This window comes from Oryza glaberrima, chromosome 8 (genome assembly GCF_000147395.1).
Source record: "Oryza glaberrima chromosome 8, OglaRS2, whole genome shotgun sequence".
Taxonomy (NCBI): Eukaryota; Viridiplantae; Streptophyta; class Magnoliopsida; order Poales; family Poaceae; genus Oryza; species Oryza glaberrima.
This window is the reverse complement of record NC_068333.1, coordinates 23,652,169-23,675,723: the sequence shown is the minus strand read 5'-3', so window position 1 is coordinate 23,675,723 and position 23,555 is coordinate 23,652,169. Positions and strand designations below refer to the sequence as shown.

Below are 23,555 nucleotides of genomic sequence, written 5' to 3'. Positions count from 1 at the left end.
ATGGGTGCAACGGCTAAGAGGCAGGTTGACGTGCTTCACTCTGTCAGAAGGTATGGAACCAAAATCTTCTTCTGCAGCTCATGGTTTAGTGATAAGAGGTGGATTGGTATTTGTTCATCGTTGGTCCTGCGTGTTGATTTAATTTGTGTAATTGTGAATCTGGTTAGCAGTCTTCTAACAAAATCGATTGATTGGGTGGTCTGACATGTTATTGTAATATTTTTTTTAAAAAAAATAATAATGTAAAAATGGATATCCCCTTAGTTTCTGAGGTGATACCCTCTAATCACTCTCTTCCCTGGATTAACCAAACAGAACCTAACGATGAAAAGAGTTTCCCCATTCAAATATGTCAAAACTCAGTCAAAAGACACCTTTTGTTCCCCGCAAAAAAAAAAAAGACACCTTTTGTTGCCGAGATGGAAAACGTGTCGACCATCCACCCACCCATGGAACTGAGGAATGTATCCTTGTTCAGGCTATCATCATGTAGAGAAACAACACTAACCACAGGAAAGTATTACAGTTGGAGACTACACACTCTAAATGAAGCCTGGTATGTCCAGTGATTCTGGGAGCTCCAGTATATGTTTAACGAACCAGCACAGCAAACAAACTATTACTAGATCTGTTGTACGTCCCGAGATTTGAAATCTCAATGCGCCATCCGCAGAGACGAATCACAGGTAATCATAGGGACAATGCATGCCCAAGAAGAAGAGTAGGCAAAAAAGATAATGAGAAGTGCTAGCTACATACACCAATTAACGAGTTCATGGCTGTCATAGCAGGTTAACCATACATCCATCGTGATTTGGTCGCTGGAACATCGAACACCAGAACTGCCCCCTACTTCCCTTTGTGGCTGGGTGAGTAATTACATCCTGGAACAAGCCTTACTTCTACTGCTTCAAAACCTCTGCAGAAAGAATACTCTTTACAAACAATAGAAACTAACAATGAAATGTTGTTTATGTAAATTTGCTGCACATAAACAAACAAAAGTTGATTGCATGAATGCATTTCTCTGAGAACATGGGCGGTACCTATGATTGGGAAGAGATTGGGATTTCAACCAGTTTAATGTATTACAAAAGAGCACGAGCACCCTTCAAATAAAGTAGTAACAAAGAATGCACAAGAGGCGTGCAAAATAAGACTGAAATGAACAAATTGTAAATTAACTATTGAACTACATTAAGATTATGGCCTTATATTGGTTGATTATAAAAATTAGTAGACCCAGCCTGGACTTTTTGATTAAATTAGTTGTTAACTTGTTCTATCAATGATCAACCAAGTTTGAAATTAAGAATAGGATTATCCATTACACAGATATGCAAATAGTGCATTACATCTATCTGTGCCCCATAATATGCTATCACTAATAGCTACAAGCATGTGTGCCCTACAAGTAATGTACTGCAATTTATACCTATTTAACATTTCATTGACAAGCTCTCCAAATAATAGTTGCTAGCAAGCAAACGAGAACTGATAATTAAAGAAACACAAAATTGTACAAAAAAATTCTTCCAAAGGTGGCAAGCAATTTCAAATCAGAATGGGATTCCAGATTACACACTACCTCGTCCCTCCCGGAGAAACTTGACAGGTCTCCTTAGTATCCCTTCAGCAATGACATTTCCTAATCCACCCTTTATTCCATCATCTCTGTTTAAGCTTCTGAGTTTGCAGAACTCCTCCCCATGTGTATTGACAAACTTAAAATGCATTTTTCTACCTTTGCGCATGGCACCTCCAACAAGTGAAATACAATGAAGCCCCGCAGATTTACCATCCACAATTCTCGATACTTTTGGTGGTTTATAAATCTGATTATATTGCAAGTCATCAAATCCTTTTCCTGTTCTTATGATGGCCAATAGTGGGTGTCCTTCCGCAATCTCTTTGCATATCACTGGGAAATCCAGTGGAACATGAGTAATCCCTGATATCCTGGCTTTGTGTGAACCATCCTATAAAACAAAAGGAGTTATTATAAGAAAATTCATAAAAAGAAAAAATTAAGAACTTTAAGCGTTGGAAAACATACCACTGTCTCAACTCCATCTTTCTCTAAGATCGAAATAATTTTCCACAAATCTTTTATGCCAAGATCATCATATGTATTCATATCCAAACTCCTTGGCAATTGCTTCTTTAGCTTCAATTTTTGCAAGAAAGTTCTCATGCATATTTCAGATTTTGCATCACGAATTGCTTCTCCTAAAAGTACGCTTGTGACCTTACTTGTTATATCAGCATTCACTGCAGAGGCATATGCCATGCAGTGTGCTGAAAATACAAAAAATATTAATGAGACGACAGAAGAAAACAGACATAGCCATTTCAATATTAGACAAAGAAAGTGGGTAAGAAATATGCGTACGTCTGGAATCTTGGTCTTTCACTTTATTGAGAAGACAAACACCGTTCGCTTCAATATCAACAAGTGAGAACTTAAATTCATAGTCATCCTACAGATTAAAACATAATGGTCAATCTTACAATAAGCATCTATTACCTCCATTCCAAAATATAAGGATTTCTAGCATTCAAAGCCAATCAGAAGCTTGCAAAGGGAATCTAACCATTTCAAAATTCAAAAATTGACAACTGAAGTGACTAAAAAGAATATTTTGACCTAACCTTAGTATTTTTTAAGCAACCTAGAAATCTTTATATTTTGGAACAGAGGGAATAGTCTTCTAGGCATGCAGAATTCAAACTTTAAAGAGTAAATCCATACCGGGATCATTTCCTTGCATTCTCTACTTCCACACTTAAATCGAGGGAGATCAAAAAACAGATGCTGGATAGGTTTATTTACATATCCACAGGGACATGCCCAGGGCTTGGCATCATTCTTGCTTCTCCGTCGTCTGACAATTCGGCGCCACAGCCCGGGAATAATCTGTACCCTGGGAGCAGACAAAGCATATTTCATGGGATCATTATCAGGGTCTAGATCTCCCTGCAGAGGCACTCCCTCTTCTTCCATCTTCCGCTTCCCCTTCCCAGAAGACATTTCTTAACTCAGACTGTTCCTGTTCCCAAAAGCCTCTTAAAGTATCCCTACTGTCCAAAATCACATAAAAAGTTAGTTCAACTTCACATAAAAAGCTAGACGGGGAAAGAACTTAAGAAAAGCAGGTCACAGCTGGAGCAGTGAGCAATCAGTTTTTATGAGCAATTTATTCAGTATAAAGACAAATAGAACTCCCAACAGTTACAGTCAAAAGAAACGCAGGGGAAAACACAACCAGTAAGTCAACATATTTTGTCTATTCTCTATTTGCAGGCCCGGTGACAAGCCAAGGCCCATTCCCAGCGTTATATTTTCTGAGAATGGACATCATCATTTTCCAGCCCTAACTAACTTGTCGTGTCCATTACAGCCCACCCACTTCAAGGAACAGCATCCTATATGCCTAATCCTTTCATAGGGCATTTGAATTAAAGCATCAAAGCCTAGAGGGTGTTTGCAGGTGTGTCATAGCATTTGAAGGGCAAACCACTTGTCTAGCAACCAATCATAATTTCATCTAAAAAAAGCAACCAATCTGCATTTTGCCTTTAGAAACAACCAATCAGCGCAACACTTTTACTAGCAAACAGTACAGCTGCAACCTTATTGAGAGAACCTGTCATACAAAAATCAGTCTACTTTACATTTGTAGAAGTTAATCAATACAGACTAGCAAAATATAGTCTCCAGTGATTCATTACCATATCCAGGAACATGAAACATAATTTTTCTCAATAAGAGTGGCTTCTCTAAATCAACGAGAACAAGAAGAATAACACAGTACTGAACTCATGCAAAACCATTAGAACGTTGCAGAAGTGAGCACTCGGTTTTTTGCGTGCAATTAATTCCATATAAAAACAAATAGAACACCCAACACTTACAGACAAAAGAAGAGCAAGAGAAAACACAACTAATAAGTCGACATAGTTTGTCTATTCTCCATTTGAAGGCCTGGTGACAGGCCAAGGCCCATTCCCCGCCTTATATGTTCTGAAAATGGAGATCATCATTTCCAGCCCTAACTAACTTGTATCCATTGCAGCCCAAACAACTTAAGCAACAGCATCCTAATCCTTTCCTAGGTCATTTAGATTAGAGCACCAAAGCACTCTAGGGCGTTTGCAGGTGGGCCATAGCATTTGAAGGGCAAACTGCTTGTCTAGCAACCAATCAGAATTTCATCTAAGAAAAGCAACCAATCTGCGTATCGCCTTTAAAAACAACCAATCGGCACAACATTTTTACTAGCAAGCAATATAGCTGCCACCTGATTGAGAAAACTTGACATACAAAAACTATGCACCATGATTATCCTTCACATTTGTGGAAGTTAATCAATATATACTAGCAAAATACGGGCTCTAGTGATTCATTACCATCGGGGAACTATGAAATATAATTCTTCTCAACAGGAGTGGCTCCTCTAAATCGTCCACGAGAACAAGAGTACCACAGTACTGAACTCATCCAAAACCACTGGTTCCGTTCGTTCTAGGATAAATCGAAGCTCCTAAATGAGAAGATAGGTGACAGTTGTTGTACAGAGAACAAACGTTCAACTATTTTACTCCACCTAAGTAGGGAGAACACGAACTAGGTTTAGTTCACCCAAGTACGGAGAACACGCACGAGCGAATGGATTAAATCCATGAGCTCGCAGGGGGAGGGGGAGAGGGAGAGGTGAGCGGCTTATTACCTTCAGCCAGTGGCGTCAACGGCAGTCGGCGGGGCGAGACCGACGATGGATTCCGGGGCGTCCAGGCCGGGCGTGAGGCGACTGGCGGAGAAGACGGGATGGTGACTGCGGGAGCGGGATAACCTGGGGCGACCGGCGGCGGCGGAGATCCGGGTGTCGGCGGCGAGAGGCGATCTCCGGCACGGCGGCGCCCGACGAACCCTAGCCGCCCTAGTCGCCGCCCGTGGGGAGGAATTACTCGCGTCGGAACGAAATGGTGTACGGCCGGGAGAAGGATTGGGGTGATTGGGGTGGCAGGAATTTTTACACTTTACCCCTTTTACTAAACTTATTCTATATCTTAGACCTTGACAAATCTATGGGCCGTTTTGGTTTGATGCCAAAAACATACCCTACCAATTTATTGGCAAATTGAATAGTTTGTGTGTTAGTTTGGATTGAGACCAAATATTTGGTAGTGCCCCTAAAATATTTGGTCATATTCTAGAAGTTTCTTCACTATGCTATAAGAATTTGGCTTTAAATTGGTAGCAATCCAAATGTTAGCTAAATAATTTTACCCTACCAATATTTTGGTAGTACCAAAATTTTCCTAGACTTTGGCACTACCAATGAATTGGTAGGGTAAAGAACCAAACAAGCCCTATAACCACAAGCATATGCCTATGGGCCAATTACCTACATGCCCCTGTAATTTCACCCAATCCCTTCTACGCCCCATAAATTTGTTTGATCTCTTATATACCCCTGAGTTTTTATTTGCATCCCTTAAATACCCATTCCGTTAGTTGACCATTAGTTTGACCGTTAGTTATTGAAGAAATTACTTTATTATCCTTGGTATATTGTTAAAAGCTAGAAATATTTTATGTGTAAATTATTTGAGTTGTGAAAACCAATAAGGAATAAGTTACTAAATATTTGTTATGAATTTTTAAAAACAAAACATTATTTCATGAAAATAAAAAAGATTTATTGTAAAAAAAGTTCTGCATAAAATTTGAAAATTACTTTTCAACAAATATTTAGTGAAAAAAGATTCGTTGTGAAAAAAAAGGGGATGTAATTAGTTTATCACAAATTAGAAAACAAATTTAAAATTTTTAAATAAATTTCAGATCAAATTTGATGAATTTCGTATATCTTCCCAAAAATTTAAACCTAAATAACATTTAGTTTTTGCTCTTAATTTTCTGGTGAAACTAATGTATGGATTTAATCATATTTTTTTTAAAAAAATAAAAAATAATAAGTTTTATTTTTTAAGTTGGGCATCAAATGATTATATTGCTTGTATTTTGTATAAGTTAATTTTTTCATATGAAAATTTATTGGGTAGGTACCACATATGTATAGGATGGGTAATATAGTTATTTTAAAATATTTAACGGTCAACTAACGGAGATGGGTATAGAGAAGATCACAAATGAAAACTTAGGGGTATATAAGGGATAAGGTCGAATTCAGGGGTATTAAAGGGATTGAGTAAATTTTCAAGGGTATATAGGAATTTTCTCTATGCCTATCTATCTTTCACTCATTCTTTCATCCATCACTCAATGGTTCAAATTGTCCATATTAAATCCAATGCTTGAGATTCATCCCACCTCCAACCTCTTCCTACCCCGCAGGTTCCCCTTCCCCTCCCGAGTCCGACTCCATAATCGCCGCCACCAATCTCCAACCCGCCAATGCCCGCGATTCGCCGACCATCGTGCCACCGCGCCCCCCACCCGCAGCGCCACATCCTCTCTTCCCTCGCTAACGGCTCTTCCACCGCGCCGTCGCCGGCTTCAAGTCATTATCGTCGAGTGAACCCGGCTGGATTGCCTCCACTCCCGCCCCCCGCTCAATTGCCGGCCACCGGTTGATCTGCCGTCGATGCTAAACCTGCACTTGAATCTGCTGGTCCTCGCGCCGACCTCCGCCGTCCGCCTTTCACCACTTGGACGGCCGGGAAGGAGCGGTTCAATCAACGCCGCGTCTTCTTTGCCAACCACCTCGCCTCATCTCGCCATGCGTACGTCGCTCCGTCCTTGCAGCACAGAGTGGCGGTTACGCCCCTGGTGGCCCTACTTCCGCCACCTGCTCTTGATCGTAATGTTAATTCAACCCTAAATTGATGCAAAACTGTACGTGCTATTATTCATGTTTCAGATAATTACTTACCTCGACCTACTTCAAGCAATCTCAACACCACAATTCTCTGCAGGGGCAGGTAAATGTGAAACAAAATTCGCCAGGTTTTCAGAGGTGTACTTAATTACATAGTGATAATACAACTGGTTAATTTTCTTTTGTACGGCTAACATAAATTCTAGAGAAACCGTGTAGATCGAGCAGCTAACACATCTTGGCGTGCCTCTCATTTGATAATCTGGTTCAATCTTAGGGATTGAACTTAGCCGCTTCTTAGAGGAAAGAAGCAAATTTCAGAAATCACAAAAACTGAGGATGAGATTGGTTGCTTTATAGAGTGCTCTTTTATATATTAGCTGAAACAGGGACATACTTAATTAGGAAATGTGAGCAGAACACTTTGGTCGAACTGACATTTGGTTGCAGCTTGTTGAGTGTATAAAAACAAGCTCTACATAATCAGAAGATGTGATAACTGATTTATCCGCATGAATATGAATCAGATGCTGCGATGTCTCCAACATGAAACCAGATATTTTCCTTTGTACCTTGATTTCTAAAAGAACGAACATTTTTGTGATCATAGCAACTGTTTAATAACTTATTGTGTTGATTGGAATGCTTCAATACCACATTCTTTCCTTAGGGTCAATAACATGTTCTTTCAAACGGAAGTTTCTAACAGGTTTCGTTTTATCACTTACAATGAGAAGATATTGCGAGAACATTAAGCTTGAGCAAATGATTTGTTGACCTTCCCTATCCAAAAGAAGATTTGTTGATCTTCCAAATACAAAAACACTTACAAAATTAAGAGTGTTTCTGCCATAACTTCGTCCGTCGTTGCCTTCTGTGTGTCGCTGAGTCATGTAGGTAGTATTGCACTGCTTAATGATTTTTATGAATATAATCAGTGTATTTGTCAACCCAGAGAAAACCCAGCGTATTATGGTGAGATCATGAGTTTAACTGTAGAATGATCTTAGCTTGGAACTTGTAAGAAAATCATTCACTGTGGTCTGCATATCTAAAATCAGGGGCAGCTATGCTCAATTATAGAACTTTGTGGTTGATATATATGGGCACTAAGAAACTCGTGTTTATGTAGTCCATTTCATCCTCCTAAGAGGGACATTTGTTTTGCAGTGCTACTTCATCTGTCTTTGCAGCTCCTTAACTTAGGGATTTCAATGTATTTCCATTTACTGCTTATATATACCAACTGTTGTAGATGTATGAGGTCTCAATGCTGGCCTCCGTGCGTACCTGAGCCGGCACAACCACTTGCTTGGTTGTCTCTCTCTATGCCCCATGGTAGATGGGGTATCATCAATCAATAACCAGCCTAACCGTACCCTTTTTCTCATGTTTTTTATTTTTTAGCTATCCCGTAAATTTACACGTCGCCCATTTGCTGTAGTTGGCTCCTCGCGTGCGCACGAGTAACCGCTTGTAGGCGGTAACCGGCCAAACGCAATTTTAGGCGCTATGGGTCTGCACCGTGGGTTGGAGCCGGTTTCATTAAAAGGCTATTTTGCAAAAAAAAAAAACTCCTCGTATTTGCACAAAATATCGCATATGTCCTCGGACTGGACAACACCCTGTTGTGTTTGTTCTGAAAAAGCCCTCCTATTTCACAGAAATACAATGCGAAGAAAAGAAAATTCCGCTTCTAGAGGTAGCGCTATAAAGATAAAAAATAAAGGGGTTTTTCCGAAAAACAGCACGTGCAGAGCTAGCTCTAAGATTATCTTTGATTTTTCTTCTCCTATCTCTTTCTCTCATTTATACATTTAATGTATTTGTCTTGGAGCATGTGCAATGCTAGCTCTTATATGAGAGCCAACACCTTTTTTTTCTCTCTCCTCCAAATAAGCATATCTCACTATTATCTTTGCTCTAATCGGGTTCCACTATCTATTGGGTCGTCCGAGGTTGACACACAGCGACCCAGGCCAGCCGCCCGGCACGCAACATCATCCCATTCGTGCTCACAATAGAACAGCGTGTAACTGTGCCTCAGTCTTCGCCTCACCATCATAGGTCTAGACAGGACCTTTAGGTGGGCACTCCACGTACTTGTGCACCGTATTTGTAGCCTTTCAGAAGTCCCTCCTCGCAGCCGATCCAAGTTGCTAATATGTTCCAGATACTTGTGTATCTGCCTTTCGTGTGAAGATGGAAGTAAGTTTCGAAGGTATATTTGCAGAGAGGTAGTAGTTTATGTGTCCTCCGTCCAAATTCTATATTACTCCCTCCATCCCTAAATGTTTAACGCCGTTGACTTTTTTAAACATGTTTGACCGTTCGTCTTATTCAAAAAATTTAAGTAATTATTAATTCTTTTTCTATCATTTGATTCACTGTTAAATATATTTTTATGTATACATATAGTTTTACATATTTCATAAAAGCTTTTGAATAATACGAACGGTCAAACATGTTTAAAAAAGTCAACGGTGTTAAACATTTAGGGAAGGAGGAAGTAGATAACTAGCTACTCGAATGCTTTGCATTTGCGTATCCCCATGACTTTCAAAAAAGAAGGTCGTAGTCTATGCTGATGGAGCTAATTTGCAATTTTTATGTCATGTACTCCTTATTGGCATTTTTGTATATTTCATAGAGATATATAGGGTACATGCGCACTTTTGTATATATGAGTGTCTCCGTCTGTAATGTATTTCGCGAAAAAAAAAAGTTGGATTATTCACCAAGGGAGAGAAAAGGGTGGTGGTGGTGGGGTAGGTAGACCAGCAGAGTTCATAGTGGACCAAACCGAAACTATATTTATATGGGCAAACTAGCCCAACCATACTTTATCTAGGCTAACACAATTCACTCTCCTGTAATTTCGTTGACGTCCAAAATGAAGATCATATATAAAACCATCTGTGCAATCTAATTAACTGGAATTTTAAGAAAAAAAATAAAGAAATAAACAATTAATCTATATCTACTGGAAATGAAATGCAACAAGCCGCTCCATCCAGCAATATAATCGTCAGTACGGATATGCGGAGTACTGACCATGAGGTCCAAAAGGATCGCTCGTAGTACGTCTTATCCCAACAAGGACCGCTTCATATCGCGCGTCTTCGTCGTGTGGTTGATATCACCTTAGGCTATGTTTAGTTCAGCGCAAAGTTTGAATTTTGGTTGAAATTGGAGATGATGTGACTGAAAAGTTGTGTGTGTATAACAGGTTGATGTGATAGAAAATGACTGAAGTTTGGATCCAAACTTTGGATCTAAACACAGCCTTAATTAATTTTGGTCGTCGAATCATATCTGCATGCATATGCAAATGCAGAGCTGATGAACTACAGTAAAGTAGTATGACGATATATCGATGACGAGACCGAATAAAGTTTAGTACTTTACATGTCTACTACTGTATACGACAGAGTTGACCAAGTGTATATATGCATGCACTACCCCATTCACCTTGGTCATCTGCATTACTGCATTATTATGACTGCGTGTGCTCGAAACTTTTTACGCACTAGTTTTGTCTAGCAACGTACGCCGCATTGATCTACCGTACGTGAAATAAACTGCTATTGATGTCATCTTTTTTAAGTAATACTAAGTTTGTCAACCAATGTATCACATATATATACTGGACTATATATATTATAAACATAGTAAAATAAAAGTAACATCGCGTTTACTCTAAATGCTAGAAACTCTTACATTAATTAATAAATAAAAGAATTATATTGACCATGCATGCAATCGTGATAATATATATCACAATTAATATGGTTAAATATGACATACGATTATATTTATTATAGGCACACAAGCTACTAGTAGTATACTCCTATATATATAACGCATTCCAAGATGCACGCAGCATTTAACACCCATATTAATTAGTTTTAAAAAGAGTGCTAGTTACTATCTCTGTCCTATAATAATTGTATTTCTAGGATTTAAATTTGTCCCAAAATAATTGTCACAATATAGTATTAATGGTCTCATTAATCAATTCTCATTCAAATTTGTCTCTATTTTACCCTCAACTACCCCTCCACTTTAATCTATATATAGAACATTTAATAAGGAGCATCGATCATAGTTTTTTTTCTCAATCCTTAATATATGCAACCATCTAGAATTATAATTTATATGGGACGGAGGTAGTACCATTTAAAAATATGCTTGTTGTTTTGAACAAGGGACACAATCTTAAGAAGCAACTTTATCACTATTTTCTATTACAATATTTAAATAAATATCATGAATGTATGATTTTATTAAAGTATATTTCAATATTAATATATACATATAGTTTCCATGCTTCTAAAATAAATATTTTAAATTTTGTTCATAGTTAAAGCTGTACAAAGTTTGATTTCAGTTTTAGCACAACGATAAGTGTTATGATACTAGCAAAAAAAACTTCCCTATTGGAGATACCGCACTTAAGCTTTGGCTCACGTTGATCTGGTCAAATGGACCACGCAAACGCAGTACATGCATGGCCAACCAGCTTTGTGCCTATCATACATACAGCAGCAGCTAGCAGTCAAAATCATACCCGTGATATATTCCCCTCTGCTCACTTTTTTTGATCGATATGGCGTTAGCGCAACAATAATAATTTATGAAAAATATAATCTTAAAATAATATTACACTTATAAAATAAGTCATATATATTGTGGTAAGTAGCATTAGTTTAGGGTGCACATTATACTTAAGGTCTATCACAAACAAAATTAAAATATTTTTATCTCTCTCATTCACCTCATAAACAAGAGCTGAAGTATTTTTTTTTCTATCTCATGTGGCCCTATCTTATGGTTACTTAAATCCTAGCCATAGCAATAGCATTGTGCGAATTACTTTAACATTATCCCACTATTCATGGGCTCACTCCTAAGATTACATCACACCACACAAACATTGAGCTTGCCTTTGTGTAGCATATCCCTATATCTATCAGCTGCCTCTGTTTGGTCCATTTGATATGAATACTACTCTCTCCGTTCCTTAATATAAGGGATTTTGATATTTTGCTTGCACTGTTTGACCATTCGTCCTATTCAAAAAAAATTGAAATTATTATTTATTTTATTTGTGACTTATTTTATTATCCAAAGTACTTTAAGCACAATTTTTCGCTTTTTATATTTGCACAAATTTTTTGAATAAGACGAGTAGTCAAACAGTGTAAGTAAAATGTCAAAATCTCTTATATTAAGGGACGGAGAGAGTAGTATTCATATGAATGCAAGGCACACACCACATGATCAAGCGTACCTAATAGTATTCCCTCTATCTTACAATAAACCAATTAAATATGAGATGCGATACATCATAATATTATTATGAATTTAAACATTTTATATTTGGTTAATTTGTTTTGGAAAGAAGTAATAAATTTCTCCAACACTGACCAACCGTATAATAATATATATAAATAACTTAAATCATTTGGATTATTGTTCATTTATAAATATGCATTGTCCCTAGGCTTGCCTCCCCGGGGCCCGAAGAAGTCTGGCCGAAAAAAAAAGGCCCACGATAGTTATTGGACGAGCTTGGGCAGGGAGAGAGATATATATACAAAACCAAGCCCGAAAAATTTTAACTATTTTTTTAGCGAAGAAATGCGTAAGGCGTACACATGCAAATTAAATGCTCACAGATGGGTCGTTTTGGTTTGCTGGGCCGTCTCCGTTTTCTTCTAAACCGAAATGAGAACCAGCATGGAGGCACTCTTTGGTTGGATGCACGTCTAATTAAAGTACAGAGACTTCTCGTCATCAAGTAATAGCAGCTCTTAAGATCCAAAATTAAGGCTCTTTCTGCTACAACCAGAGATTGCGAGAAACTAGCATTTGGACATTTAAGTGCAAGAATTAGATTATGATGTTTAATTTGTTTCACAGTACGTATGTGCTCTCTGTCGCAATGTACTCCGATCCATTTTACAGTAGCTAGCTAGTTCACGTGCATGTACTATACTTGTTCAGTGATCTCTTTTGACACATCCATGCGCCGCACTGATCTGGTCATCTCAAGACCTGGATTATATATAATGCAGCAAGTCAGAAGCAAATTAAAGGTAAGCATGAACAAATTAAGATCAATTCAATGATCGATGTACACTGACTATAAATATAGGTCATCGCAACCTGCAGACAAGCTGTGGGATAAGCAGCTCTTTTCGATCGAGTTAGCCAGCGCCTAGCTATTAGCTATAGTTATTAGTTAGCTAGCAAATTAAGCTCCAATGGACAGGCAGAAGAACCTTGCTGAGCGGCCACAGTCGTCGGAAGACAAGGAGGAGGAGGATGAGAAGAAAAAGAAGATCAAGAAGAACACTACCAGACTTCAGGTCTACCCTGTAGGCCGAAAACCGTCAGAATAATATGAATTACCGTCAGAAAATACTTTTCTGTGGGTGCACCGTCAGAGTTTGCCGACAGAAAAAAAGACCACGGAGAAACTAAATTTTTCTGTCGTTTTCCTGACAGAAATATCATTTCTGTCGGGAATTCCTGTCGGTTGGCTCACAGAAAAAATCAACTGGCGTCAGGTTTGTGAAAGCTTATTTGTGACGTGGACCCGTCAGGAAAAACCATCATCCACCGTCAGAAAAAATGAGTTCCACGCCCAAAAAAAAAATACACATGATTTGGATAAATATATGAACATTAATCACAATCCATACATCAAAATTCAAGTCTGCAAAGCTTACATAAATAGTCCATCTAAGTTCAGTACATACAAATTCATTCAAACCGGATTTAGTAATATACAAAGGGTCCATAGAAAAGCTAAATGTGTTCAGTTACAATTCATCAAACATATGTAAAAGAACATTGTCTTCCAGCAGCAGTCCGTGTTCCGTGGTGCTTCAACCTTGGGCAAAGGAAGCTAAAAGGTTTTAAAAAAGAGGTTCAATTTCATAATTTTCTTCATTACAAAATAAATAACAATGATTCTGAATACCCCAGTTATAGAGAAACAAATAGATTAGTACAGGAAAAACTGAAGTGAGCAACATAAATTTGTCAACTACAAAGCATGAAAATGAAATATGGCAACTGAAATGAAAAGTGACCATGAAAATACTTCCTGTAGTACTCTGCCAATTCAGATAAGACATAAATGCTAGGATAATAGGATCAAACTCATTTTCTATGGATGCTTAAATGACAAGTTTCATAGTGCAAATGCTAGGACATCTTAGACTAAGAAAGATTTCATCCACTGAATGAGAAGCATACCTTGATTTTCATCATGTGCAACGTTCTGTAGATATTTAACTGCAGCACTTAAAGATTCAAGCTATGGCCTGTTAAGAAAAATACAAAGTGCCATGAACAAGGTAAATTATAAAGGGTTTGTACATAAGAAAATTTTAAAAACAAGAGACTGACACTAATTTATTGTTCTGATGGCATGTATCTATCCAACACGTGTAGCAGTATGTGACTTGCCAAAAGATATACATGGACTTGGACTTGTGAAGTATGTATATGCACTAGTAGAGACTAGAAAGCACTAATGATTTCATGCATACAACCTGAGCTAAAAATATGTTTTCTTAGCTACTAAAACAGAGAAAATAAAACACTATAATACTCATTATTCACACAATCCTTACCATGAATTGCAAGGTAAAAATAGCATAAGAAAAGCATCTGCATTCTAACTAAATGTGACCAAGAAAGCATAGTGCGTGATAATCCACTGATAGATTAATTCCATGTCAAACAACTCAGTACCAGACACAAACAAAGTTTTATGAATAGCAGGGACTCTAGTGTGGGAGTACCTGTCGATCTGTCATGCCACAACATTAGGTCTTCACAAAATGGCTAGAGGAAAATTAGTTGGTCCAGACATAATTGTCTTACAAGGCTGAAACAAGAAACAAATCATTTAGATGTAAAATAAATATTATACTCTAGGAGTAAGTAATCCAAGAAAATTAAATTTCTATTATAGAAACTAAATCACATAATGTAGACAATATGGGAACCAACTTGTCTTGCTTAATATCTGGGAATCAGAGCTCTGAGAAAAAATAATAATTAGCAACAACAGTAATGGATCAACTAATCCAATCTAGATTAGTTGATGAATGCAGCAACGCAGGTTTTGACACAAGAACCCAATCTAGATCTACTGACATTCCACTGACAATCATTAAACTTGTGGTCAAGGGCCAATAACCCAATCTAGATCTACTACTGGGCAGTCACGTAATACAGATCAAAGCCAAAATAATCCACAAGTGTAAACTAGTATGACTTACACTTTTTCATCCTGAAGGAGAATGGTTGGCTGCAACTTTGGAGCAGATTAAATTGAACTCCCAGAAATCTCCGCCGGCGGCTATCTGAACAAATCGGTGTTTGGGATTAGCAGCGGAAACACATGCTAGCATGGACAGAGGTGCTCCAAACCGTTTCCTCACCATTGAAACACACATATTTTTGGATGCTTTTACTTACTGAAGAGGAGGGGAAGGAGGGGCAGCGCCCATTCTCCTGCCGGCGCTGCCGGAGCCGAGAACCGCGAGATCTGGAGCACCCACACTCGGTACGGCTGGATCCGTGGTTCCCAGGGTTGGGGCATCCAGATCTAGAGGTTCTGAGCTTGGGCCTTGGGGTGGCTAGCACCGGCAGTGGAGGGGATGGTGGAAGCTCGTCGCCGGCAGGAGATGGTGGTGATGGTCGGCTGCATCTTGCCGATGGCGCTGGGCGGAGGCTCGGTAGCCGACCCGCCGTTCGTCGAAGGTATCGCACAGGCGCTCGCCATGCGGATCTGGAGAGAATAGAGGGGCGGCGGCGGCTCGAGGGTTTGGGACTTGGCTGCCTGAGTTTTATTTGATGGTTCTTGAGGCCCACTTGTCAGCGCTATTTTTCTGTGGGTCTGTGTGAAAACCTACAAAAATAACACAATTTTTCTGTGGGTATAAGTAACCCCGTCAAGAAAATTAATATTCCTGTGAGTTGGCTGCGGAACCTACAGGAAATCTAGCGGCCCACAGGATAGCTCTCAAGTCTGGTAGTGGAAGAAGAAGGGCACCGGGGAGCAGCATGGAGGTGAAGGTGAGCAAAGTCAGGGATCCTCATCATCCCAGAAGCAGCAGAGCGTGAGTGAAACACAACGAGAGAGGGAGAAACACGGTATATAACTTCTAGCTTTCTTCTTCTTCTTCTTCTTCTTGATTCTTGATTTCTTGCATTATTGCTATAGCTTCAATTGCTTACTTGATTATTGCATGCATTAATTGCTGTAAAATTAATAAACTTTGCAGATCTGCCACCGATGTATCTGGACATAGACGACTTGATCATCACTCGGACTTCAGATGGCGAGGATTCGGACGAGCTGTGCTCCATCAAGTCGGACAGCCCCAGGGACGCTACGCCGCCCAGGAAGATACCTCCTGCAGGCCGACGTTCGTAGTTCGATCATTTTCTAGTGTGATCGATCCGTGCCATGCATGCACCTGTGTCCCATATAGGAGTGGTAGCGTAGTACTATGTAGCTGTACTAATTGTGTGTGTTCGTGTCATGTTCAATTTAGTGAGGTTGGAGAGAGCTAGCTAAGGTTCGTTTGTGTGTGTGTATCGCAATTTAAATTTAGTTTGCTGTGTGTCTAGGTTTTGTGTGTGTCGTAATTTAAATTTAGTTGCATGTACGCGTGTATGTCGCTTAGCTGATCGGTCGGCTATGAGAGACTGGCTTTTGAGTCTAATGATCGTGCGTATGTCGTGTTTAATTGTATTGTTGGGTAATACTCTCTCCGTTCCTAAATATTTAACGCCATTGATTTTTTTTAAATATGTTTGACCGTTCGTCTTATTAAAAACTGTAGTAGTAGTATATTTAATAATGAATCAAATGATAAAAAAAGAATTAATAATTACTTAAATTTTTTAATAGGACGAACTGTCAAACATGTTTAAAAAAATCAACGGCATCAAAAAAATATTTAGGGAAGGAGGGAGTAATATTCCGCCAATTCTATTTTTCTATCAATGAGATAGCACTCTTGTCATCTTCTCTTCCTACTAAATTAATTAATGAGGGGAGACTTTGTTTTTGTTTTTTTCCTAGCTTTATCCGAGTCAATTTATTTTCAGCTACATATATTTACGAAGCATTCTTGGATTTCCGTCCATTTTTACGATTCATCATCATCATTATCAGGTTATATAATACAGTGAGCTATACATGCATGATTTTTCATTTAAGGCGACAAGAACTGACTACTATCCCAACCAAGTATGTTCAGAGTTACTCTTGAGAGGCAAATCCCATACCAAGATTCAAGAAATCTGGAATTACAACAGCTGCTTCTATCTTGTAGATTTCTGGCCGAAGAAACGAAGAACACACATAATATGATATAAAAGAAGGTATGAATGCTCAAAGGTGTTGTAAAACATTTTTCTAAGATACAGGGGAGTAAAACTAGCTAGATACTGCCTTCTCCTTCCTTGCTGATGCCATATTCTTCAACAAGCTTGGTAACCAGTACTGTAAGATCGACGAACGCGCTGAACGATGCTCGCAGGAACCGAGCCTCTACAGCTTCAAAGTGCCTGAATTAGGTTCAGAAAATTTTGTATCAGTACACATCGTGAATCAAAGTAAACACAATCGATAGCAATTGTTAAGAATGGATTTACTGACACGACGAGCTTGCCACCAGAAACAGACATCTCCCTCTTTACCTTGTCAGGTTGCAACTGCAAGATAAATACCACAGAATTCGAGTTCTTTTCTCAACAAGCTAGCATGAAGAAAAGAGGAAACATTGGAACTCCTTATGAAAACAAGAACCATGTTAAAGTGTACTATAACTTCTTACCTCCTTATCAACAGCTAGCGTTTTGTAAACTATGGATGCGCGTTCCTCGGATCCATAATCAATTTCAAAGTCACTGCCATACAAAAAGGTTGTTAGTGCAAGATAAATTTTCTCTACATATGAGCTACATAGTTGATGCAATACTATGCGTAAGTAGCAATGTCCGAGGAACAGGATGATTAAAGGTAGCAGATGATTCAGTATGCATAAAAGCAACATATATCAAGCTGATTACTACTAGCTCCAAGAGTTTTCTGCAAGGCTGGGTTTGTGAGACTATAGCCATGAAACAGCCATTCGCCACAAGTTTTTAAGCTATTTTTTTTTTTGGCATTGATCATTCGCTCATGAAAATACATCATTTAATAACACTATATGGTCAAACGATAAAATCACTATTCTGCTCTAATTTCCATAACCCAGCAAATTTGCTTGTGGGTCAGTGGGACATCATTGTAACTTCCTAACAGATGCTGCACACTTTCATTTCTTCGGTGTTGTCTGAACTCTGAACACTACGATAAATTATTACAGAATTTCTGGCTTCCAGTCTTAACTCTTAAGAAACTAAATGTCGCCAATGGAAGTGGTTTATTTAATGATCCATCAGTTCGTGGCTTTACATTGAGAACAAAGCTTTGCGTACCCTCGCAAAATAATAGCTTTACCAATTACGACAGGATATTTACTCCATGAAAATAATCAGGTATTCCCACCGATTCAGTTCAAAATGCTTCGAAAATAGCAGTCATTGCCCTATACTATGTATCATAGTATCAATAGGTCTCAAATTTGCATGCATTTGGGGGTAAAAAAAAAGGTATAAGGAAGTATGCGCAACACATTGATAGGCAGGGAAACTGAAATGAAACCGCCGCCTAGCCAAAGAAAGCATAAACAGTAGCAAATGCTTCTTTTAGGCAATTCGTCGAACACCACGAGCGCAGGTGAAATCAACACGGGGATAGCACAGCACCACAGCAGCATATGCACTCCGGTAGGAGAAATATCATCCGAAATTGCTCATCGAGAAGGCACGAATCGTTGAAAAAAAAATATGACCGCGCAAATCGTCACCATTCGGAAGGAGAGGGAGAGGGAGAGGGAGAGTCACCAGGTGAAGTCCCAGCCGGACGACGACGCTGGCGCTACGGAGGCGGCCATAGGAGGATCTCGTCTGCGCGATCTGGCCAAAGGCGTGCGGCGGCGGTCGTGGGCCTCGCCGGCGGCCGGCGCGCGCGGTGCGTCGTGGCTAGGGCCGGCGCGCGCGCGCTGCTTTTTGGGTGCTCAGCTTCTCAGCTCAACGCCACAGCCGCACGAGAGATGGAGAATTGGAGATGGATTGATGGTGACTTGATGGGCCACGTGAAATTTATGGGCTTTTCAGCCCATCCACGTTAAAAAGGGCACTACACTACTACTCCCTCCGTATTGTTTTAATGTATGACGCCGTTGACTTTTTAATCAATGTTTGATCACTCGTCTTATTCAAAATTTTTATACAAATATAAAAATACTTATGTCATGCTTAAAGAACATTTGATGATAAATCAAATCACAATAAAATAAATTATAATTACATAAATTTTTTGATTAAGACGAAAGGTCAAACGTTTGTCAAAAAGTCAACGGCGTCATACATTAAAATACGGAGGGAGTATAAGACTTTCTAGCATTGTCCACATTTATATAAATGTTAATGACTCTATATACGTGTGTCTATATTCATTAATGTATATATATATATATATATATATGAATGTGGTCAATGAAAGTCTTATAATATGAAACCAATGAAAGTCTTATAACATGAAACTGAGAAAGTGCTACTATAGTACTATATGCATAATATGAAACCAATGAAAGTCTTATAACATGAAACTGAGAAAGTGCTACTATAGTACTATATGCATTCCATATGCAGTATGTAATGTATGCATGTGCTTCGGTAACACAGAGTCGTCAGAGCCAAAATAAGCAGCGCCATAATCTAATTTGCACCGAAAATATACTGCATATAAATATCCAAAATGCAAGTATATTTATGTGAAAACTGGATAAGGAATTGCGGTGACAACCAAGGGGCAGAGGTTCTCCAAACTTTTTTTTTTTAACTTCGTTTCCGTTCATGCTCATTGTCACAACTGAATACAAAACTCAATCAGTCAGTCTCAAACAACACCAATTACAATATTTTAGGTGACCCGGATGAGCAGAACCACCATAATGAACATGCAGGTCATCATGAAGATGAGCAGCCACTGGAAGCATGTCGTCTTGGAAGCCAGCGAGTATACCTCTGCTGCTCGCGTGGTTGCACGCCCAGTGCTCGCCAAGCTATGCTCGACAGCTCTCTCGGTGGAATCAAGGATCTACCCAAACAGTTGCCAATATCAACATTCCATAGCTGCAGGAAAAAGAGGTGAAGGAAAGAAGCATACTACCTTCTCTGTTTCTTGAACAGATTGGTGCATGGTGAGACTGCTCTCTTTCAGTTGGCGCGCTAACTCAACCATTTCGTCAGTCAGATCTTCTTGCAGCTTCCTGCGCGGTTAGAAGATGAGTTTAGAAAATAACAAGGGAATTTGCCGCTAAGAATAACGCAGAAGCTAAACCAGAGACCAGGAAAGGAAAGAACTTTGCCGATACAGAAGAGTTTAATGTACCTATGCTTCTCAATATGAGCCTGTGCTTCTTCATCCAATTTAATAGGTGCTCCAATGTCTCTGTCTTTTCTCTCATGACTGCTAGGTCCAACAACGTTGTGAGCTCTATTCAATTTACATCCATTATTAGCTCGCTAATTGTAATAATTATGAAAAAGAAACATACAAATTTTAAAACTTACATTGGTCTCCTACGTAATCCTGATGATAATGATATTGGACTTCCTGGCTTATCTCCTTCATAAGAGCTTTCTACCTCTCTATTCTCATCAACTGGCATTTCATTTTCTGGCTGAACAAAACAAAAATCAAACAAAAAGTATAATCCATCTGAGTTATTGTGGCTGCATATGTTCTGAAAAGTAAGTTGATTTTGTTTGAAGAAAAAACTAAGTAAACCATATGCTGCAGTTGGTGGTTTTGCATTCAATTGAACCATTCCCCACACCCAAAAAAAGAACTGAAGTATCAATTGAGGAATTTAAGATATTAGCACGACAACAGCATACCTCTGGAGCAGCAAGCCGGGCAGCCAATGCTTCAATCTTTTCTGAATACTCACTTGTCTTAGCTTTTGATACACTGGACAAAGAAGAAATTCATGAATGAACATCGTTTGATCGTGGGGAAAAATATTATATTACACAAGTAACACAAAAAAAAAAAAAAAACTCAATGTAGGTAAATGCTTGCTCTGCTCCACTGGGTAACAGGACAATTAAACAAGGTATAAGATTGCTAATGGAAAAGGTAGCAAAAATCCAGGAATCTACATAATAAACTGAGGTTCATCAAAATGAAGGAAGGTGACTAAAATTTACGTTGTAAACATTCATATAACTGTTCTTTTCTCACGCACAGAAAAGCATATCTTTAAAGGAGTATTGAGATTTTCAAGAACAACTGCTACCAAATGAAAACAGAGCTACAAAATATGCAATGCTCTCCCACAGAGTATTTATCATGTGGGAAAGCATGGTGCATACTAAAGAATTATACTAGTAGAAGAAGATCAATTATTGACCAGGAACTAACTTAAGATACGTGTAGCTAAGTAGTTAGTGCATCAAATTTTTGCGCTCATTGAATAGTATTACAGTAGATTATGCCTGATTCTTTCATGTACAGAGGTTGAAAGTATGAACACACCATCCACCAAAGCAAACTAGCAGCATCATGTAAACAAAATTAGCATCCAGTAGTCTTTTAACAAAAAAAACAATTCACTGAATTGGTCATATTAGTGTCATGAAATACGGTGTAGGATCTAGAGATCAGATTCACCTATAACAGTTTTATATTGGATCAGAGATTTGGTGGTTTTTGCCTTGTCATATACTAACTGGAGTGCTTTTTAAGTATGGATGCTCAACAGATTATAGCTGGGTCACAGACTGAAGATTATACTACAGCCAACATGTCGATATTCCCAAAGATATGTGTAGTGCTATAGAGAACAAATAAAACATGAATGAATACCTTGATATCCCTTCTGGTGTAGTTTCTGATCCTAGCTGCTCCAACAGTTCCCTGGCTGTGGTTACATACTGCAGTTGATTGGAGAATCTCAGTGCAACCACAGATTCCATTCAAAATGATAGAGAAGAAGATTAAAAAGAACATGCATTAGCTACTAGTAAGTGCTAAAATTGAAACACATGAGGTAATCCAGAAATATTCCCTTCTTACTTTCAACACACACACAAAAATACTCACTTGAGGGATTCTTTGTTCTCCTAACTAAAGGTATATAATTAGCCTATTAACATAAACAAAGCATGATGGAAAAATTCGTATCTAAGAAAAAACCGTACGAGGTACACTTACATGGACAAGCTTAGTCTGGTTCTGCTGTCGAGGAGCTGCCTCAAGCAGCCTTATCAAGTTCACTTCAACCTTGCTAAGCACCATGATTAATATGACAAAAACCTACACAAGCAGTAAAAAAAAAGAGATACACCATTATGCAACATCCCAGCAAACACAACATCAGACGATACAAGATTATTCACTTCTACCACTAACATTGCTATCAAACTACTCCTGTACAGCATAATCATCCCCCCCCCCAAATCCCATCACTCTCTGGAGTCTGGAGAGGGAGACGCTTTACGAGACCAATCAGTTTCCGAAATTTCTAACCCCCAACGCTTTAGATGAACATCTGCTTATCTAATTTGCTGCGAATAGGAGGGCTCCGACGAGGAATTACCTTGCGGCTCGATGCCACGGGCAGCGCATCAACGCGGGGGCGGAGCAGTCAGAAGCGGCGCCGCGCGACCATGGATGGGGGCAGATCCCGACGAGCCCCGCCGCGGACACTGCCTGATCTTGCTCCCGGCGGCGAAGGGGATCTGTCTGGCCGCAAGTCCGGCGAACGGCTGAAGAGGGAGGGTCGCCGCCGGTCGCGTCGGCGGTCGGACGCGGTGGTGGAACGCTCTTCTGCAAAGGAGTAGGATTAGACTTATGTGCGGCCCATGCTACTCATTGGGCCGGAACGGATTCTGATCTCGATTTCGTGCGGCCCAAACACGGGGAGAGTCACAGTCGAGAGGGAGACGGTGTGCGTTCTTCGAGTTCGAGGAAGAACAAAAAAAAATAGAGTAATTATTATATTGAGCATCGTGATTTGAGCTTGTTAATTATGCTTTTTAATTAATTAATTACCACACTTTCTTCTGGTATCAATTCGTCACCATTTATTTACCCCTGTTCAAGCAAAGGTGAGAAAACGAGGCCAACTGAACAACATGTTCAGAGTTCAGACTTCAGGCAGTTGAGCTTTCAGGGGAATAGCATATGCCTCTCCAGCATCATCTGACAGCTCGAGGTTTTTCATCTATCTGATTCATGTAAGTTCTTCGCACAAAATGGTGCAAATCGCTATCACAATCCACCATTAGAGCACAAAATTCAGCACGCAGGAAAAATCTGCATCGTTGCAGATTTGCAGTAGGGGGTCCAACCTTCCAAATTAATAAAAGACAGCATTACCAGGTGAATTAACAAGCAGATTATCGTGGAGTGATTTGACAAAGATAGAGTAGAATACGCAATTCCGCGGTAATAATAGCTGGTTTGGGCGATAAAAAAAATTTCACCGTTGAACAAGTGTCAGCGGATGATGGAAGGTGAAGTAGACTAGCACGCTAAACGACGAAATGAATTGT

General features: G+C 39.2%; 3 protein-coding genes and 1 long non-coding RNA gene across 6 annotated transcripts; all 4 read right to left on the bottom strand.

Moving 5' to 3' along the window:
* Nucleotides 1-380: 380 nt before the first annotated feature.
* Nucleotides 381-5,004, bottom strand: LOC127782269 (uncharacterized). 2 transcript variants are annotated; one of them, XM_052309398.1, is made up of 6 exons: nt 4,731-5,004; nt 2,753-3,081; nt 2,393-2,480; nt 2,057-2,298; nt 1,589-1,979; nt 381-919 (listed from the first exon to the last, which is right to left on the bottom strand). In XM_052309398.1, exons 2-6 carry the CDS (start codon nt 3,029-3,031, stop codon nt 903-905), a joined length of 1,017 nt encoding a protein of 338 aa, XP_052165358.1. In that variant the 5' UTR covers nt 3,032-3,081; nt 4,731-5,004; the 3' UTR covers nt 381-902. The 2 variants fall into 2 exon arrangements, with proteins under 2 accessions (XP_052165358.1, XP_052165359.1); XM_052309399.1 differs by having other exon boundaries at nt 2,753-3,078.
* An 8,294-nt stretch (nt 5,005-13,298) lies between these two features.
* Nucleotides 13,299-15,681, bottom strand: LOC127781614 (uncharacterized). 2 transcript variants are annotated; one of them, XR_008019034.1, is made up of 5 exons: nt 15,348-15,681; nt 15,149-15,232; nt 14,666-14,751; nt 14,115-14,182; nt 13,299-13,761 (listed from the first exon to the last, which is right to left on the bottom strand). It is a non-coding gene; the product is annotated as an uncharacterized LOC127781614 (long non-coding RNA). The 2 variants fall into 2 exon arrangements; XR_008019033.1 differs by having other exon boundaries at nt 13,300-13,746.
* Nucleotides 15,682-17,026: 1,345 nt separating this feature from the next.
* Nucleotides 17,027-19,051, bottom strand: LOC127781790 (uncharacterized). Its single transcript, XM_052308832.1, has 4 exons — nt 18,834-19,051; nt 17,720-17,792; nt 17,542-17,597; nt 17,027-17,450 (listed from the first exon to the last, which is right to left on the bottom strand). Exons 1-4 carry the CDS (start codon nt 18,881-18,883, stop codon nt 17,324-17,326), a joined length of 306 nt encoding a protein of 101 aa, XP_052164792.1. The 5' UTR covers nt 18,884-19,051; the 3' UTR covers nt 17,027-17,323.
* A 659-nt stretch (nt 19,052-19,710) lies between these two features.
* Nucleotides 19,711-22,854, bottom strand: LOC127781787 (uncharacterized). The gene is made up of 8 exons (XM_052308830.1): nt 22,598-22,854; nt 22,213-22,314; nt 21,865-21,932; nt 20,895-20,967; nt 20,568-20,677; nt 20,386-20,490; nt 20,164-20,263; nt 19,711-20,091 (listed from the first exon to the last, which is right to left on the bottom strand). Exons 2-8 carry the CDS (start codon nt 22,294-22,296, stop codon nt 19,915-19,917), a joined length of 717 nt encoding a protein of 238 aa, XP_052164790.1. The 5' UTR covers nt 22,297-22,314; nt 22,598-22,854; the 3' UTR covers nt 19,711-19,914.
* Between the last annotated feature and the right edge of the window lie 701 nt (nt 22,855-23,555).